General features: G+C 35.6%; 1 protein-coding gene across 2 annotated transcripts; it reads right to left on the bottom strand.

The window, feature by feature from the left end:
• Positions 1-34: 34 nt before the first annotated feature.
• LOC107648167 (cation/H(+) antiporter 20) lies at positions 35-21,160 on the bottom strand. 2 transcript variants are annotated; one of them, XM_088490029.1, is made up of 5 exons: positions 21,007-21,160; positions 10,475-10,985; positions 9,226-9,731; positions 549-1,361; positions 35-464 (listed from the first exon to the last, which is right to left on the bottom strand). In XM_088490029.1, the coding sequence occupies exons 1-5, from the start codon at positions 21,028-21,030 to the stop codon at positions 138-140; spliced, it is 2,181 nt and encodes a 726-aa protein (XP_088346155.1). In that variant the 5' UTR covers positions 21,031-21,160; the 3' UTR covers positions 35-137. The 2 variants fall into 2 exon arrangements, with proteins under 2 accessions (XP_088346155.1, XP_016207632.1); XM_016352146.2 differs by lacking the exon at positions 21,007-21,160 and adding an exon at positions 11,475-11,737.
• Positions 21,161-21,396: the final 236 nt, after the last annotated feature.

Here is a 21,396-nt window from a genome sequence, read left to right as displayed (position 1 = left end):
ATTCACATCCGCATTGTAAAATAGGGGTTCATACTCGGTATACACTGATGGACCACACTTCATTACTCAAACATATCCAAGTATAAGGGGTTTATTTTTGATACATATTTATAGGAATGATTCGATCCTTCTGTGGATCACAAGACGCTAGCCATCTTTCTGAGTTCAGTTTCATTAGAAGTTACCAATTGCTGGTCTTGTATAACGAGCACAGAACTTGTAATACCCATTGCTGAGGAGGTTAAGAGATTTCCCATGTGCCCCAGCTCAGCATGCTCGAGTCGAGAATCTTCCATGGATGACTCTGGAAGCTGATTTCCTTTCCCCACTATCAGTAGCTCATACTCCTTAGATTTTCCAATTCTTAAGACCTCCTCTGTTATGCTGCTTGCGTCCTTTTCAATGTACGTCACTGACTCCTCCAACTTTGCTTTGAACTCATTCACTGCCACCTCGTCTAGCTCCTGCATAGGACATTCATCAACTCGTTTTTTTTGGGACACTAATTGACGTACATCGAGTCTCAGTAATTAAACATACTAACATACCTTGTCTGTTTCCCAATCCTCTGCTGACATGAATCTCACCAGAGACAACGTTATTGCTGGATGTTGTGCCATTCTTGCACCCAAATTTAAAGCCATACGATCATCCAATCCACCTATGAAAACTATGCAAACCCTCATGGTTGCATCAGTTGCACCTGGTTGAAGCCATGTACCAACTCCACGGTTGACAAGCACCGCCACCGAGCATGGTGCGGTTTGAAGCACCGTTTGGTTGACTTCCCTCCACCCTTGGCCTATCTCAATTGCTTCTTCATCATCTTCATCTTGTTCCCCTCTCCGCCACCTTTTATGGAATGGAATTATGATCATTCCCACTCCATGCTTCTCCGCAACATGACATATGTCCTCTTGCATCGTTGACAGCGCCGACACTGACCTCAAATGACGCAATCTCACTTGGCCTACACCGTGGTAAGCTTTGAAAGCGGCCACAACTTGGTCGTGCATGGAACTTTCTGATCCTTCGGGGAAGCCGTTCCTGCGGCTGCGTTGAACGGTCAAGATGGAGGTGGATCGGTCTGTGAGCTCGACAAGTTTCATAACGTACAATTTGAGATTGGTGGTGGTGGTGGTGTTTGGTCGAATGGATTCAATGAAGCTTATTAGGGAGGGTATGTTGCAAGTGTGGTGGTCGTGGACGCATGCAAGGATGCTAAGGTCGTCTCGCGGTCCTGCCCGGTTTTGTTTGCTGGGACGCGAGGGTGGGTATATTGCTAAGACTATTGGCGTTGTGATGAAGGTGGTGAAAAGAGCCATTAGCACTAGGATGGCAAACACCTCATCGTTAAGTACCTGCATGCAAAAATTCCAGCTACTTTTTCTTGTCAAATTTCAATATCATTCAAATAATTTTCAATTCACATGAAATTCTATATAAATAATGTATACTATATAAGCTCCTAATCCAACAGCAAATTTCATAAAAAATAGATTTTGATAAAAAAATTTAACGGTATAATTTTAGTTTAATAGATATTTGCTTAGATTTTAGTTGATAAGTATCTTGTAAAAAATATAAAAATAGAAAATTCTTATAAAAATAAATATGATTTTATAAAAACTATAGTTTCACTTTTGTATTTGATTTCTTTTTTGAGGTTCTTGATGACGGAGTAGTTTTTTAATTTGTTAAGAGAACTAATATTTGTACCATCTTTTGTTTAGATTTTAACTTTTTCTTTATATAAAAAAATGATGATCCCTAACTTTTTTTTTTTATCAACTACTTTTAATATCAAAGAAAAAAACATGTACACAAAAATAGGATTGAAAACAATAAACTCAAGCGAACTTGATGTATTAACAACTCAATATGCTAAGTTCATAAGCTTTGAATTTATATAGAATTTGACGTTATATATGTATATAGTTATAATTGTATATTAGATATTATAATTATTTATATTAATACATATATTATGTATTATATACTTTTAATTTACAATAATAATAATAATAATAATAATAATAATAATAATAATAATAATATTATTATTATTATTATTATTATTATTATTATTATTATTTGTTAAATATGTGAATGTGTATTGTTTTTTGTTTGAAAAAATTTTATTTTTTTTAAAGATGCTAAAATGATACTTTATTCATCTCTATTTGTAAAATGTACGTTCTCTTCCCTTATAAATTTTAAAAACTCCTCTTTAATTTATTTTAAATTTTTTGTATTAACTAACGTTAACTTTATCCACTCTTTAAAAAAAAATATTTTTTTACAAAAATACCCTTTAATAAAAATTTTATCTTTTGTGATTAAATTTTATTTACCAAAATAACCTTTAACAAATTATTTTTTTATTGATTAAGTTGTATTTTTACCAAAATATTATTTTAAAATTTTTTTAATGATTAAATTATTTTTTTCCTAACATACTCATCAATAATTTTTTAATTATTAAATTATAATTTTACCAAAATTTTCGTTAACAATTATTTTTGTACTTTACTATTAATTTTTCGATATCAATGTTATTATTTTAACATTAAATTAAAAAAAAATCTTATCACCGCTAATATGTATAACAATTATTATTAATAAATAAGTTGTTTTATAGAACTATTGAAAATTCTTAACTTTATCAAAACTTAAAAACAAGTCGAGATGGATAAATCCCAAACTTAAAAAATTAACATCTCATTCTTTCACATCTTTAAAAAGTAAGTTCTTTAATAATTAAAAAAACATATTGAAGGGTATCTTAGAAAAAATAATTTAATCATTAAAAATTTTTTTAAAAATATTTTGAAAAAATACAATTTAATCAATAAAAAAATAATTTATTAAAAAGTATTTTAATAAATAAAATTTAATCAGAAAAAATAAAATTTTTACTATAAAAAATAATTTATTTTAAAATAAATGAAAAAGTTTAACGTTAGTTAACACAAAAAATTTAAAATAGATTACAGAGGAAGTTTTTTAAAAATTATAAAAAAGAAGATGCATGTACATTTTATAAATAAAGGGAATGGGAATATTATTTTAACATCTCTAAAGAAAAGAGAGCAGAATTTTAACATTTTCTCTTTTTATTTTTATCAACCCTAAATTATAATATATATATATATATATATATATATATATATATATATATATATATCATCTGTCGCTATAAATTTTTAAAAGTCATAATATATGTGATTTTGATATATAAAGATCATTATTACCTGTAATCGATAGATATCAATAAATGTAATTGATATTTTTTATTATACATAAATTATAATTTATTTATATAGAACTATAGATTATCTTTCTATTATTTGAGTTGAGTCAAGTTTTATATAAATTTTTAATAGATAAAATTTAATTTTATAAATAAATTTAATTGTTGGTCCAATTATAGTCAGAGATGGCGGGGAACCGGGCAGCTAAAATGGAGATGGCAGGCGGCTGTTTGAAGCATCCTCTGCATCCTGATATCTCAGTGAAGGTGAAGGCAGGGCTTGGTCTATCTAGGAAAGAGGTATGCGAACGTCTTACCAAAGAGACGGGTACAGCAAGGGGGAAGGAAGCCATAGGAGACCGGGTTGGATTCCTCGAAAACGGGAAAGATATACTAGAGGCTGACGCGATGGGGGTTCTTGTAAGGCTTGATGAGGGAAGTGGCGAGAATGGGATGGATGGTGATATTGGAAATGAAACACAGGTTGCTGAAGGCAGGGGTGAGAATGGGGCAAATGTGGATATTGGCTCTGTACAACAAGAGATCTGTGGTGGGAATGCTATGGACAGAGAAGAGCAAATGCTTGAGAATAAAAGGGCATGGAAACTGGCAGTTGAATTCGGAGCAATGTAATACAATGAAGAAGATGATATAATGGCAATTTTGCAAGAACAAAATGAAGCACTAGATCAAAAAAGGAGGTTGGCAAAGCAGAAAGAAAAGGGTCGAAGATGCAGACCAAAAAAATTCAAAAAGGTGTGTAAAAAAGTTTCATTATGATTTTTAGCTCTTGGAATGTTACGGGACTAGGAGGGGTTGGAAAATTGAGTATGGTTAAAGAGCTAAAAAAGAAACAGAAATTGAATATGTTGGGTTTAGTTGAGTCTAAAATGCAAGTTGTGACTAAGTTTGATGTTGTACGAATCTGGGGGAGCGATGCTGTGGGGTGGGAGTTTGTAGGATCAGAAGGCACGTCGGGGGGTCTATTGTTGATGTGGGATGTCTTGCTATTCAGAATAAATAACTGTTACAAAGGAGAAAGATGGTTATGTGTTGAATGAGTCCTTTTGAAAAATGATTTTCGTTGTGCTTTCTGTTTGGTATATGGTGCTCATACTAGAGCAGAAAAACTTGCTGTGTGGGAGGAACTGAGTTTTATAGCTGGCTTATGTCAAGTCCCGATATGTTATATGGGTGACTTTAACGAGGTCACACAGGTTGAAGAGAGGAAAGGTCAGGACAGATTAACAGCTTCAGCAGAAGATTTTAAGAGTTGGATTCAAGATATGCAGTTAGTGGATTTACCTTTGAACGATCGCAAATATACATGGTTTAGAGGCAGCTCTTGCAGTCGTATTGATAGAGTTCTTGTGAGTGTAGAATGGACAGAGGAGTTTCCAGAGGTTTGGTTAAAAGGGGGATCGAGAGGCCTGTCAAATCACTGTCCAATTATAGTTTAGAACACCACTTGCAGAGGTGGTCCGCGTCCATTTCGAAGTTTAGATTCCTGGTTTACACACGAAGGTTTCCTAAGAATGGTCAGAGAGGAATGTAGAAATCTTGGTGAGGTGCAATTCACAGATAAGCTGAAGGCTCTTACAGTACCTTTGGGAAGATGGCATAAGGACAAATTCAGTGACATGGAAAAGAAAATTCAACATTTTGAGGAGGAGATCAGGAAGGTAGATGAGTTGGCAGGAAATGGAGTATATGATAGTACATCGGAGGCTAGAAGGAAGGCTCTAGTAAGCTGTTGCAAGCAGTGGTATGTGAGAAAAGAAATACACTGGAAGCAGATGTCACGCTCCAAGCATGCGAAGGATATGGATAAAAACACTAGGTACTTCCATAACTTGGCGTCGGCAAGAAGGAGGAACAATAGAATTGATGCCCTGATAATTAACGGAAGGTTAGTAAGGAATCAAGCTCGGATCAAGATTGCTATCAGAGATTTCTATAAACATCTGTATCACCAGGAGAGATCACCGGTAGTGGGATTTAGGGACGGACTGGTAAACGGATTGATGAAGAGGAGTCCATAGCTTTGGAGAGATTACCGACATCGGAGGAGATTAGAGAGGCAGTTTGGGATTGCGAATCTTCCAAGGCTCCAGGAAGTGATGGGTATAACATGAATTTCATCAAGAAGTATTGGGATGAGATTGGTGCAGAGTTTACTAAAGCTATTATGGATTTCTTTCGATCTTCAAGGTTGCCTTCTAACTCCAATATTACTTGGGTGTCTCTTGCACCTAAGTTCACAGGAGCCAAGGAGATTAAGGACCTCCGGCCGATAAGCATGGTAGGCTGTGTATACAAAGTGATCTCCAAAGTGATGGTCAGGAGAATGAGATCAGTCATGCCAGGTCTAGTGGGGGAGACGCAGAGCGCTTTTGTGAAGGGTCAGAAAATACACGATGGGGCACTTATTGCTTGCGAAACAGTGCAATGGCTGAAGACGAAAAGAAAGAAAGCGGCAATCATTAAACTAGACTTTCAGAAGGCTTATGATCGGGTTAAATGGAGCTTTGTGGACATCGTGCTACAGAAGATGGGCTTTGGTTGGAGATGGAGGGAATGGGTGAAGGAGTGTGTTGGCACAGCGTCTATGTCAATCCTGTTAAATGGCTCACCATCTAAACCTTTTAAGATGGAGAGGGTTTGAAACAAGGTGATCCTCTATCTCCGTTCCTGTTTGTTCTAGTTGTTGATGTTCTGCATAGGATGGTAGGGGAGGCAGTCAGGAACAGACGTATTATACCGCTGCTAGTTGGTAAGGACAATATAGAGTTGCCACATCTCCAGTTTGCAGATGACACTATATTGTTCTGTCCGCCAGAAGATGAGACCATCAGAAACTATGCTAGGTTGCTAAGGTGCTTTGAGATGATGTCGGGGTTAACCATTAACTTTGATAAATCAAATCTAATCCCGATCAATTGTGAACAGTAGTGGACGTACAACATGTGCAACTTGATGGGGTGCAAGGAGGCTTACCTTCCAGTCAGATACCTTGGCATCCCTTTAGAAGCAAACCCAAGACTGGTTAGGACTTGAAAACCGATAATTGACAAGGTAGAGGAGAAGCTCAGCCTGTGGAAGGCAAAGGTACTCAATAAAGCGGATAAGCTGGTCCTTATTAAGTGTGTGTTAAATAGCTTGCCGGTTTACTACTTGAGCCTGTACAAGATGCCAAAGGCAGTAGCAGAAAAATTGATATCATTGCAGAGAAGATTCTTGTGGAGTAAGGAGGAAGGTAGGAATGGTCTGGCATTAGTTAAGTGGGAGGTGGTTTAAGCCCCTAAAAAGTTGGGGGGATTGGGGGTAGGTGATGCTGTGGTTAGAAACACTGCACTCCTATCAAGTGGTGGTGGCGTTTTTCAAAAGAAGAATGTCCATTATGGAAGAAGGTGGTATGTTCTTGTTACGATTTGAATCCCAGTGTGATACTATCAGCTCAAACATTACCTACTAGAAGGGGTCCATGGAAGGATATCTGCCAACTGCAGTTCACAGATAATACTGTCAAGGATAAGATGATTGCGGGGTTGTCTATGGAGGTGGGTGACGGAAGGAGGACTCGATTCTGGGAAGATGTCTGGCTACAAAGTGGTCCATTAAAGATGAGTTTTCTGAGACTTTTCTCCATTTCAAACCAAAAAGGATCTGTCATAGGGGATTGTGGGTTCTGGGATGGGTTAGAGTGGATTTGGAATTTTCAGTGGAGGCGAGATTTATACCAATGGGAGTTGAAATTAGTGGATCTTTTACATGAGACTTTAAGGCTTATCAAGCTAACACATGATAAGTAAGACAGAATTTTTTGGAAGCTTGAGAAGGAAGGTATATTTTTAACTAACTCTTTTGTGTAGGTGGTACAGTCAGAATCTCTCACGGAGGATATTACCAGCTACAGCTTCACAAGAACACTATGGAAAGGTTTGGTGCCGCCACGGGTGGAGCTATTTATTTGGTTTACCTTGATAGGAAGGGTAAATACTAAAGAAAGACTGTTTAGATTGGGAATTATTAGTCAAAGTGATAACATGTGCGTTTTGTGTAACAAAGAAGTTGAACATATTCACCATTTATTCTTGGGTTGTGAGTTTACTTGGCAGGTGTGGTGTCAATGGCTATCTGAATTTGGGAGATCGTGGTTTGTTCCGGGCTCACTAAAAGAACACTTTGAGAGTTGGACAGGTGTTGCTAACAGGAAGGTAGAGCGTAACAAGTGGCTCATTTTTTTTTTTTTTTTTTTTTCAGTAATTTGGAACGTTTGGCTAGAGAGAAACAGACGGATTTTTAATAACAAGGAGGGGAGTGCAGAGGTGGTATTTCAGCAATCCTTAAACAGTTTTAGAGAATGAAGTAGTTTAGATCTTTTTTGTTGTTAATGGCAATGCCGGAGATGACATTAAAGAGATTTTTGTGTTTATTTACTTGTTCATGTTGTCTTGCTGGCCTTGTTTGTCGCTCCACTTTATTGTGTTTGAGCTCTCTTATTCCAAAAAAAAAAAAAAAAAAACTTAAATTTCGTATAATTCGATTCATAAAGGTGGTACCATATATATGACATTAGACAACTCATGCATTGAAGTTATTTCATGCCAAAATGCGGTATACTTTAACAAAGAATCCTTTCTAAAATGTGCACAAGAATCATATCACATTAATGTTCTGGAAATCTTATTGAATAATATTGCTTGTGATTCCCTAATTCCGTTAAAGAAATAAAATTCTCTGTAAATCTTATTGAAAAATATTTATTTTGATGTCCTGATAGTCGGAGGATGAGATTCGATAATAATTGTTAAGGATCCTACTTTTGTTATGCGCTTGATATAAAGTTCTTTTAATAATTTTTAAACTAAGATAACAAAGTTGATACTTAATAAAAATTACAAATTTAATATTAATTTTATATATTTATATATAATGGAAATTTGTACTACGAAAATACTTACATTACATTAAATTTTTTATTTTTATGAATGTTAGTAAAACAATTCAATTAGGAATGAGAATCATGAAGCACCAGAATAAGAGGACTGGATAATGCCCACTTCTTTAGATTGATAATACCATTCTATTAAAAAACGTTATCCTCTTCCAAAATTGCTTTCAGTAATCCTTATTCTTTTATTTAAATATATTTTAAAAAATAATTAGTGGTTTACTTTACCAGCCATTAACACAGAGCTAAGAGTCCAAGTCCAACTCATTAAAATGGCATTGTTAATCAAGATAGAAGTGACATTATTCACTCCCCGAATTTCTCATAATGCGGCAATTAATTTGGAATAGGCTTAATAGTCCATGTTTAGCTACCTAAGTATCTATTCCATAATTTAATTATAAAGATGACAATGACAGCATAGGAACACCAATCACTAATGGTGTCACCAACACTAATATGATCCAGAATCCTATGCCCAACACAAATTCAATTCGATTTTTTTATGAAGTGGAAAAAGGATAATGAATTTAAGCATTTTGATGATGAGGAGTGCTATAAGAAAGCAGATTTTATGATATGTAACTATCAATTAATTACAAAGAGTGTTAGAGAATTAGCAAATTTTATAATTTATAACTATTAATTAATTATTATTGGTATTTTTAATGGTATGAGATTTTATCTAATAATATAGAATTATTTATTTTTCTTTTACTGATTAAGTGTTAACCAAATTTTTAATAAAAGTGTTGACTCTCTAAATTTTTTCATTAGTTATTATTAATATTTTTAATAGTGTGATATTATATTTAATGATATAGAATTATTTATTTTTTTATTAGTTAAGTATTGGTTAAATTTTAATAAAAATGGGATGTTTTAAACTTTCTCTTTAGATTATAGAAATTATAATATTATATTATAAAAAGTTTTAGAAAAAATTAAATTTTATTTTATATATATTTCAGGCTCAAATACTAATGCCAAAATTATCACAAGGCATGCATGCACTAACCTTTTTCTCTTTGCCAATGTTGAGAACAATAAGCTCCACCAACCCTTTGGTGTTCATCAAGAATCCAAGAGTAAGAGATTCCCTCACAGGTATCATGCTCATCATGGCCACCGTAAATGTCCCCAAGATTTTTCCGACGCACGCCGTCACTATGACCAGCACCAAAAGCCCCCACTCTTCCATTCCATGCAACTTAGCAACGTCGGTTTTCAACCCGCTCGAGGCGAAGTACAACGGAAGCAACAGCACCGTGACAAAGTCCTCGATCCTCTTTGCGACGCTGCTCGCAAACTCGCCCTTCTTTGGGATCGTGATCCCGAAAACAAAGGCTCCAAAGATTGAGTGTATCCCAATGAGGTCAGTGACAAAGCCTGCTATCATAACCCCCGCGAGGGTTAAACATATGCTCGCTTCGTCAAAGACTTGGCGTTGACGTGACCACTGGCGTGCTACCCAGTTCATAAAGGGTCTAACAAGGACCAATACGAATGCAACAAACGCCACCCCTGAAACCAACATATATTTGTTTTGAATTTCAGATATTTTGATTAATACAGCTGCCTGGTTGATAAAATTTTAATAGTAAAATAAAATAAAAATAGTATGTAATAAAATATCTCACATAAATTTACATAATATAAAGTAAACACTAATAATATAAAAAAAAAATTTAAAAACTCAGCATTTGTATTAAAATTTGGTTAACACTTAACTAGTAAAAAAAAAGAGTAATCCTAAATCATTAAATATAATTTCACACTATTAAAATATTAATAATGGATAATTGATGGTTACAAATTACAAAATTTGCTGGTCTGTTAACACTTCTCTATAAAAAAATTTAAAAATGCTATTTGTACACTAAAATTAGCTATTAAAATCAGCCATCAATATATTTGTGTATAAATACATATGTGGTTTAATTATTTTTAATATATATTTTAACATATATTTTATACTAGTAACTGATTAGCATATAGTTGAAAAAAATTATACCGTCCTTAAATTAATGTATGCGCTTGTAAAATAATGAATTTAAAAATGATTTTTTTATAATAACTAGTAATATATGATTTATTTGTGTAAAAGTATTTTAAATTTATTATGCATGAAAATTAAATTCTAAAATATATACTTATCCACAACTTAATTTGAGTCCGAAGCATTATCAAAAAAGAAATGAGTAATTAGAAAATCTTAATAATGAAAGTAATAATAATTTATATAATAAAAATATAAGTTGGATCACCTGAAATGAGAACCCAAATAGATGTGAGGGGTGAGCTTTTGTGTTGTCCATCGGCCAAGGCGATTGCCAAGGCCAAGAGAACCCAGGCCGCAACATCATTGAAGGCGGCGGCGGCCATGGCAGTTTCTCCTACTTGTGTGGTGAGGAGCTTGAGCTCTGCTAAGATGCGGGCGAGCACAGGAAAAGCGGTAATGGAGAGGGATACTCCCATGAACATGAGGAGCTGGAGGTAGTTATGGCCGGTTCCGAAGTGGATGGCTTTCTGGAGGAGGAAGGTTACTCCCATGGCGAAGAGGAACGGCAGGGATATTCCGGCAACGGCAATGCTAAAAGCTCTCTTGCCGCTGCGGCGAATGGTTCGAATATCAAGCTCAATGCCTACAAGAAAGAGGAAGAAAAGGAGGCCAATGCTGGCCACTGATTCCAGTATGGGAGTGCTCCATGAAGGGAACACCAACTTCGTAAATTGTTTGTTACGTCCAATTCCAGATGGTCCAAGCAAAATTCCACCCTGACATTTAATTTACGTCTTCATTCATTAGTATTTTGTGCAATTTAAGTCATTTAATCAAAATTTTTTTTAACCATATTAAGCGTACATCTAACATATTTTATACAAATATATAATAATTAATTTTAATATACATATAATATTTTTGTTTTTTTCTATAATTATTCTAACCTCGTTGTACATATATAATTGGGTGTTTCTATATACAAATCTAAAATATCTGCACACAAAAATTAAATTAGTTACTAAATTAATAAATATATATATATTTACGTATAAATATATGTATTGTTTAGTTATTTTTAATGTATAATTTTATATCCTGCAGCATGATTGTAAAAAGAAAGATGTTATACTTAAGATTTATTAAAAAAAATGTAAAGCTCGACAGTATTTTCATTTATCCTATTGAAGTCTTTAAGTGGCATGCACTTGAACTGTATGCGTACATGTGTAAGTGTAAGTCATCAAATAAATAAGTAAACTTACGAGAATCTCTGCAACAACTTTGGGTTGACGAAGAGGTTTGAGAAGGAAGGTCAAGCTACGGCTAACGGAAAGGACTAAGATGGTTTGAATGATCAACAACGGAATAGCGTAGTTGAGAGGGTTATCACCCTGCCACGCTCCATCGGAAGCGGTTTTGATGGTAGTGATGTTAGCCATCTTAAGTTTCATTTGTTCAAGTCTATGGGATGGGAACGGCTTTTTATAGTGGAGGGGCTTCAGTTTAGGCTTTAGAGGCTGACGACACTCCAAGAAATTTATATATACCAATACATATATTTAAGAGATAAAAAAACAAATAGTTCCTCGCACTTTTTAATTTAGATGTGGTTGAGGGAATGGTGTAGTACGTAGTTATGGAGTGTATAGGTGCTTTACGTAATTGTGGTATTAGGAACAAAAATTGGACCGTCTGATTTTTTGGAACACAAATCTCAGACCCTCGGATTTCTGTTTTAAAACTTAAAAAAATTTAGGATACACAAGTCGGACCCTCCGATTTGTGTACTAATTTTTTTTACAAAGAAATCGGATGGTCCGCTTTCTTCATCCTTATTTCAGAAAAAAACTGTCCCACATACATGCCTAGCACCCACATTTTCCACAACAAAATACAACACACATATGCTTCTGGTTACGGATCCGGCCCATGAATCCTACGCCCGGAATGGTTCCCGAACTCGGTTACTCGGGTCCGACCCGCTTCGCCCTTCTAAAAGGCCTAGAATTGGCCTACTAGAGCTCCTAACCAACTTTTGAATTCAAACGTCTCCCTTATCTTAGCCAAACAAGATAAGATAAGATAGCTACCATCACCTATAAATAGAGGACCCAGGTCCCTCCAGGTATTCATTCATTCCTCACACCTTTTACCTCTTAGATCCATTCTGACTTGAGCGTCGGAGTGTCTTTGCAGGTACCACCCCCATTGCTCCAGTCAAATAATCTGGCATCCGCCTCAACCTGCAAGTTCTCGATCCATCTCTCAACCCGTACTGGAGGCATCCAGTACATTGGCACCGTCTGTGGGGACTTTGCAACGTTGTGGTAGCATGGCGGATAACCCAGAAGAGCAATCCTCAAACTCACTCACTTGATTTCTTGCTTGTAACTGAGAGCAAAAAGGAATAATGTTTCCTTAACTTGCATCACCTTTGCAGTGATAACACACCTTCGCCCTACTCCAACGGCGAAATCCCAAAGGAACAATGTTTCTTCGACTTGCAATCACCTTCTTAGTGATAACACTCTTTATACACCTTTACCCTACTCCAACATGAAATTCCAAATCCTCCGAGCCCAAAGTCTCGCCTCCCTTTAGTGGGACACCTCCACTTCTTGGACACTCTCATTCACCACTCTCTCATCTGTCTCTCCAAGCGCCATGGCCCTATCTTCTCCCTCTACTTCGGCTCTATGCTCACCGTGGTTGCTTCTTCTTTTGAACTCTTCAAGCTCTTCCTCCAAACCCACGAGGTCACCTCCTTCAACACCAGGTTCCAAACCTGTGCCATCTGCCACCTCACCTTTGACAACTCTGTCGCCATAATCCCTCTTCGGAGCTTACTAAAAATTCATAAGGAAGTTCATCATGAACGACCTCCTTAACGCCACCACCGTGGCCAAGCTCAGACCTCTCAAGAGCCAAGAGATCAAGAAAGTTCTCAAAGTTCTTGCATAGATGCGGGGGATTGCCAAATCGTGGCGGCATGAGGGAGAACCTTGAGGAGCAATCCTCCAGCCAACACCCCAACTCAAACCCACGAAGCCCAACTCCCGAACTCCAAGATAACACTCCTCCCACCCACGGGAGGATAACAAGCGCGGCACATTGCCAACCAACCCCAACCTAACAATAACCAAGAGAAGACAACCGTCCTCCCACTGAAGGCTAGCCACTCGACGGCCTGGGAGAGAAGGCGATACAGATAATCCAAGAGCTGTGCCTCAGGGTGCAAAACCTCAAAGGCCGAGTTACACCCAAAGAATGGTACCACCCGGAGCACGCAAGCCAAGCAACCTCCAGGACCTGATCTCACCGCAATACCAGGAACACCAGGCCGCCTGAGCAACGACACAGCAAACGGCATGACTGCAGCGTTTTCCTAGACCCGAAACACCGGCGCGGAGAAGACGATCGACGGCACCATCGGGAGGCCAAACGAGCAGAAAACATGCACGTGATAATGGAAGCCATCCCTTTCACAGAAAAATTCTTGAGAGCCAAACTCCCGAAGGACTTTAACAAGCCCACTGACATGAAATACGACGGGACCAAAGATCCCTAAGAACACCTAACGGCCTTCGAGGCCAGGATGAACCTGGAAGGAGCCGCTGACATGGTCCGGTGTAAGGCCTTCTCGATAACCTTAGCCGGCCCCGCAATCAAATGGTTCAACGCCCTTCTAAATGGCTCCATAGCCAGCTTTCATGACATCTCCAGAAAATTCATGGCTCAGTGCACCACCAGGATCACCAAAGCAAAACACCCCATCATGTTGCTCGGAATCACCCAAACAGAAGATGAATCCACAAGAAAATACCTCGATAGGTTTAACGATGAGTGCCTAACGGCCGACAAACTCACGGACTCGGTCGTCAGTCTCTGTCTAACCAATGACGTCATAAGTGAAGACTTCTAGAAACACCTCACCACCAAACCAGTTTGGACCACGCACAAAATTCAAAGCATCACAAGGGAATACAGAAACGACGAAGAGGTAAGCCAAGTTGTGGCCGCCAACAAATGGCAACACGGTAACATGGCACCTCGTAGTAACCCACCACCAAGAGATACACCAAAAGAGCACCTCAAACCCGTGAACGCCAACCGACCACCCAGGGTTGGAAAGTTCTCGAACTACACCCCCTACCCGCGCCCATCACTGACATTTGCCACCAAATAGCAGAACGAGACATCCTTACGAAAGCGCGACAACTAAAGTAACGGACAGGTGGCAACAAGCTGCAACTACCACCGATGATATGTGCATAAAATCCAAGATTGCTTCGACCTAAAAGACGCCCTCGAATAAGACATTCGAACGGAAAACTCCCCGAGTTTGTCAAAATCATTCGAGAACCTCGGAGAACTGAAAGAGAAAGATCACAAGAACGTGAAGGACGCAACTCGAAGACGATATGATAGGCATCCCAAGAAAGTCCGGAAACCGACCCCACCATAATCGTAAATGTCATCATTGGAAAGGACGCGCTGAAAAAGTCAAAATCAGCAATAAAAAAGGATTTCAAAGTCCTAGCCGTAAGAAACCAAGCACCAATCTCCTCGGTTCTAGCAGCAATCACATTTTTTCCCGATAACTGCCAACGCGGCACTTCGGCGAAAGATGCCCCATTCATCATCTCGGCAAAAGTCGGAACCAGACTTGTGAAAAGAATACTGGTCGACACCAGAGCTGATTCCAACATCCTCTTTAGAGTAGCCTTCGACAAGCAGGGTCTTTGAAACAAAAATCTGCAAACCCACCATAACCGGGTTACCAGACTCGGAGACAAGTTTCTCAAACTGGATGATCCATAGTGTTACCACTAACCATCGGAACCAGAAGCCAGAGGAAGACCATCCTCTCTGAGTTTGTGGTCCTCAAGGACTCCACTGCTTGCAACATCATCCTCGGAAAAAAGATGATCAACAACCTATCCGCCATCATCTTCACCAAGATCCTAATCATGAAGTCTCAGGCCGATAATGGCACTATCAAAATAATACACGGGGATCGGAAAGTCGCAGTAGAGTGTGAGAACACCAGCTCGGCCCTTCGCAAGAGATCTCGAGACGCGGCAGGCATCTTCCTCGCCGACCTCGATGCACGCTAAGACCAAAGTCCACGCAGAACCATAGCAGGAAATGACAAAGAAGCAGAGTGGGACCTTGTAGACAAGGTCAGGAGCATAGCACACCTACGGAAGCTAGCCCTAAAACAGAGAATAAGCCTAAGGTACAATAACAGTATGGTACGACGAGACTTTGGACCAGGAGACCTCGTCTTACGACAAAACGACATCGGTCCACCCACTCCCGGAGAAGGGAAGCTCACGCCCAACTGGGAGGGTCCCTACTAAATCAAGACGGCAATCGAAAAAGGAGCCTACAGGCTCGAAAGACTAGACGGGACCAAGCTCCCAAGATCCTGAAATTTCACTAACTTACGGTGCACTATATGTAGAAACATCCTTCCAAAACAACAAGATCGAGGTCGTTTAAGACTATCTCTTTACCCTTTATATTTTGCCTTTTTCACTTGCATTTATTGCTTAAGTTGTTTAATCATATATTTTCTTACTGGACACTCTTTTCTACCCACATCGGGAGGTTTTAACGAGGCCAAAACTACAAATAAAATTCATAATTTCAAAAGCATTGCCCCGTCCGAAGGCACGAACCAAATGCGGCTATCCCCGAGGATCGATCACCCCGAGGCCAACAAAACGGATATCCAAATAATAAAACGGATATCCAAATAAGTAAACGGCTACCCGGGAATCGATCACCTCGAAGCCAATAAAACGGATATCCAAATAACAAAACGGATATCCAAATAAGTAAATGGCTACAGGGAATCGATCACCCAGAGGCCAACAAAACGGATATCCAAATAACAAAATGGATATCCAAATAGGTAAACGGCTACCCGGGAATCGATCACCTCGAAGCCAATAAAATGGATATCCAAATAACAAAACGGATATCCAAACAACAAAAATAGTGACTCGTGAATCGATCACCCGCAAAGCTAACAAAACGAAAATCCAAATAAGCTAAATAAACAAAGTCTTGAAATCGGCCCACCAAGAGGCCTAAAATAAGTTCACAATAACGGCCCAAAAAAGGCCACACAAAACAAGCATGAGCTCACGGTCTTCCAACTCGCGGAAAGCCAGACTGACCAACATCCTACCAATTGATGCAGGATGATGTCACGCCCTTTCTAGGCCCCTCATAGTCTCCTAAAATACAGAGAATCGGACTCTCCAACGATTTAGCATTGAGACCAAAAAAACATACTCTCATGCTCTGGGGGCAACTGTTCCAGACCCAATCTCCGGGCCCTTCTTCGGAACGGTTATCAAACCCGGCATGTGATGAGACGCCCAAACAACGTGCTCCTCGCCTGACCATGAAACGGCCAGGAACTCCCCAAATCCTCTACCTCGACTGGAAAAACCAAATAAAGATCTCCTTGCCAAACCACAAATGGCGAGGAAAAGGTTCCTCCAGCGATGAGACCGAGCACCCTCACTCTCTCGCTCCGGGGGCAACTATTACGGATCCGGCCCATGGATCCTACGCCCAGAATGGTCCCCGAACCTGGTTACCCGGGACCGACCCACTTCAGAAGGCCCAGAACCGGCCCACTAGAGCTCCTAACCAACTTTTGAATTCAAACGTCTCCCTTATCTTAGCCAAAAAAAATAAGATAAGATAGCTACCATCACCTATAAATAGAGGACCCAGGTCCCTCCAGGTATTCATTCATTCCTCACACCTTCTACCTCTTAGATCCATTCTAACTTGAGTGTCGGAGTGTCTTTGCAGGTACCACCCCATTGCTCCAGTCAAATAATCCGGCATCCGCCTCGACCTGCAAGTTCTCGATCCATCTCTCAACCCGTACCGGAGGCATCCAGTACACTTCTCATATTCAAAAAAATCAGCCTAGTTCCTCAACTTTATAAACTCAAAAATAAATAAATTTTTAATTAATTAAAAATATAAAAATGCCCATCATTTTTAAAATATTAGATATTTAAATTTTTTTTATTTAAAATATGTGAGGATATATATATATATATATTCAAAGATACTTAAATGTCTCGCACTTTAAAAGGTGAAAGACGTTTTTATATTTTTAATTAATAAAAAATATTCATTATTTTTAAAATACGAAATATTTAAATATTTTTATTTAAAATATATGAGAATAAATAAAATTTTTTAAAAATATTTAAATATCTCACATTTTAAAGAGTGAAAGACATTTTTATATTTTTAATTAGTCAAAAATTTATTTATCTCCAAATTAAAATATTAGAGACCTAATTATATACCACCTCATTTATATGTCCCTCTCTAAGATTCATAAATAGTCTTTTCATTATTTTTATCATAATTATTAGAATTGAATCATAATTATTCCAACTAAATTATTAAGGTCAGACAGGAAGTGGGGTTAATTAATAATAAAACTTTTTAGGTCCTTTACTTAAAAAAAGATTTAATTAAAAATTATTCTATATAAAAAAATTTAATTAAAAAATTACAATTAAGACTTAAAATTTATTCATTTACAAGATATATATATATATATATATATATATATATTCAAAGATACTTAAATGTCTCGCACTTTAAAAGGTGAAAGACGTTTTTATATTTTTAATTAATAAAAAATATTCATTATTTTTAAAATACGAAATATTTAAATATTTTTATTTAAAATATATGAGAATAAATAAAATTTTTTAAAAATATTTAAATATCTCACATTTTAAAGAGTGAAAGACATTTTTATATTTTTAATTAGTCAAAAATTTATTTATCTCCAAATTAAAATATTAGAGACCTAATTATATACCACCTCATTTATATGTCCCTCTCTAAGATTCATAAATAGTCTTTTCATTATTTTTATCATAATTATTAGAATTGAATCATAATTATTTCAACTAAATTATTAAGGTCAGACAGGAAGTGGGGTTAATTAATAATAAAACTTTTTAGGTCCTTTACTTAAAAAAAGATTTAATTAAAAATTATTCTATATAAAAAAATTTAATTAAAAAATTACAATTAAGACTTAAAATTTATTCATTTACAAGATATATATATATATATATATATATATATATATATATATATATATATATATATCATAATACTTAAACATAAATATATCAAAACTAATTTCAAATATTATAAAGATAGATAGCTGTATTTAAAATTTACAGATATTTGTTAGTTTTTTTTTAAATGTTTTTTGCAAAATTAGTAAGAAAATGTTAAAATGTATTCATCATTCATGCAAATAATTTGAAATACAAGTATAACTTATGAACGAAATAATAATAATATTACTATAATTGAAATGAATTAAAATTTATAACTTATAAATAAGTGTACTTGATATTTTTTATTTAAAGTCATTTATTATTAAATATGTATTAAAATAAAGTAGTTATAATTTCTTTTTTAATGTAAATTATTCAATTACTACAAAAAATTTATTTGTCATTTTATTTTGAAGTCTTATTTTAATAATTTTTATTACTGAAAAAGCTTTCTTTGTTACTAAATATTGCGAATTAATCTATCAATCAAATGATAAGTTCTTGTTTGTTCTGTTTCCTTCCATCTTTGACATAATTCAAAAAGTAGTGTTCCAACATCTTTTAAATGATTTGGTATATTAAATTCATAATATTACAATTGAAGATTCAAAAGACTCTTTTTATGATTAGAAAAATCAAAGGGATAAAATTTTCCAACTAGCTTCCATATATTTTGAATATTAAACAACTTAAAATTGTCTTTAGAATAAAAAATAATACTTAAAAGTTAAAAACTTTATACTTTTTTCATTGAATCTACTATTTAACTGTTGTATTTGAGAGTCAATTGTTACCTATGAAGCACGGACACTTTGCTGAATTGTCGTATCCGTGTGTCAAACACATTTCGGACACGACACTTACCGACACTCGTCCGACACGTGTGTCTGCTGTGTCTAACCGTGTCTTAATAAAAAATAAAAAATTCTTCTCCAGACACGCCTGGACACACCTAAATATCATCATGTGTCAGCGTATCCAATCTTATTCTTAACATATATTCTTAAAATAAATTTAGATATAGTATATATTATTATTTATTAAAACAAAAATATTTTAAAAATTTGATATAATTAAAATAAGACATTAAAAATAATTAAAAATTTTAATTTATATTTGAATATCAATAAAATATTAAAATATCATTACGATTTATCTAAAAAATACTTTATATTTTATATGTATGCGTGTTCCCGTGTCATGTAAGATTTTAAAATTCGCGTGTCGGCGTGTTCCGTGTCGTGTCGTGTCCCGTGTCCGTGTCAGTGTCCGTGCATCATAGATTGTTACCAAAAACACATCTATTCGATAATGGTGCTCAACTTGTGTCTTTGGTTGGCAGGATCGACCTCTTCCGACCATTTATTGTATACTTATGTCAGGGATGTCAATTTTATACTTCTCACAAAACTTTTAACAGTCTCAAAAAAAATTCTACCATTGATTATCCTTCAACTTTTGAAGAAATAGTTTTAATGTGAAAACATGTATTGCATTCAAATTATCTTAGAATTTTTATTGTAATACTTGGCACAAAATATTTATAATTCTCATAATTTTTTTTATCAAATGTTGAAAAGATAAATTCAAACGAAAATAGAACTTTGTTAATACCATAAGTCTCACCTCTTTAAGCAAATGTTGCACCTTTATCAATGTTATTAAGAATAGTATAAAAGTGAAAACTGCATCTTGTATCTCAGAATAGTATGAAAGTGAAAACTGCATCTTGTATCTCCGGCTCTTTGCAAAATGTACAATTGGTTTGAACCTTAACATGACTATTTTGGACCTCATCATTATTAGCAATCAACTTTATATTTTCAATTTCTTGAGTTTTTTATAGTTGATCATGTTGTTTGCAAAATGTATCAATAATATTGATAATAGTAGTCAATTGTGTAAAATATTCATGAATTTGAATTACTACTTCTCTTGAAACAACCACTAGTGCTAACAATTTATGAGCAAAACAATGAATATAATATGTTTGTCAACAATCATTGAAAAATAAAATTTGTAAACTATTCTATTCATCTCACATATTACTAGCACCATTATATCTCTAATCTCGAATAATTTCAATTCAGAGATTATAAATAGAAAGCACAAACACAAAATCTTTTTTTTGGAAGTCAATGCACTAGTGTCACTAACATGCACAATATTAAAGAAATATTCACGAACAAAATCTCAAAACAATAGCAATCTAATATTTTATGTAAAAATAAAAAATTTTAAAAATAAACCCTAATCGTCAAATAATAATCGACTAATATATTTTAGTAAAATTTTAACACAAAAACGTAAATCTCTAAAAAATATATACTAACAACTTTCAAATAAATATTTCTATTTTAAAAAAAAATATTTAAAATAAAACTAAAATTACTAAAAATATGTACTAATAACTAATTATAATATACACTAATAACAATTAACTAACACTAACACTAATACTATTATTACAGCTACAAGTCTACAACAACAAAATCATATTCTTTAACTATTCCTAATCAACTAACAACTAATTTACTAGTGCTACTCAACAACAAAATAATATTTAAAAATTACAAATTATTTTTTTATATTACTTTCAGCATAAACAAATAATAGCAATAACTAAGTACTAATAATAACAATATACAACACATAAAATACTTACCTGTATATGACTGCTCCCTGCCATTTTGTTCCAAGTTGTGGAGTGAGGAGGAAACTTGAAAGTGGTGTTCTTCAACAGAACGGGGACGAAGGAAGAAGGAATGAGGAAGAGAATGCTGCTGCCTCCAGGTTCACGTGTGGGAAAAGAGAGAGTTGTCACGTGTCGTCTATACAGAACAAAACATCATCGACATTTTTTAGTTATCGGCGTCGGCGTTTTTAGTGCCTTAGTAGCCACTTTCCATAACGGCGTTAAACACGTCGGTCGGCTCATTTTGATGATATACACTTCTAAAGGCCCAATATGAACTTGAGCGTTTACCGTCCAAAAAAAAAATTGATCGTTTGACAATTGGCCCACGAGAGAGACCATTTATTTTTACTTGGGGGC

This window comes from Arachis ipaensis, chromosome B6, assembly GCF_059453495.1.
Source record: "Arachis ipaensis isolate K30076 ecotype BB chromosome B6, ASM5945349v1, whole genome shotgun sequence".
Lineage (NCBI taxonomy): Eukaryota > Viridiplantae > Streptophyta > Magnoliopsida > Fabales > Fabaceae > Arachis > Arachis ipaensis.
The sequence above is the reverse complement of the archived record's forward strand: the minus strand, read 5'-3'. Positions and strand labels throughout refer to the sequence as shown.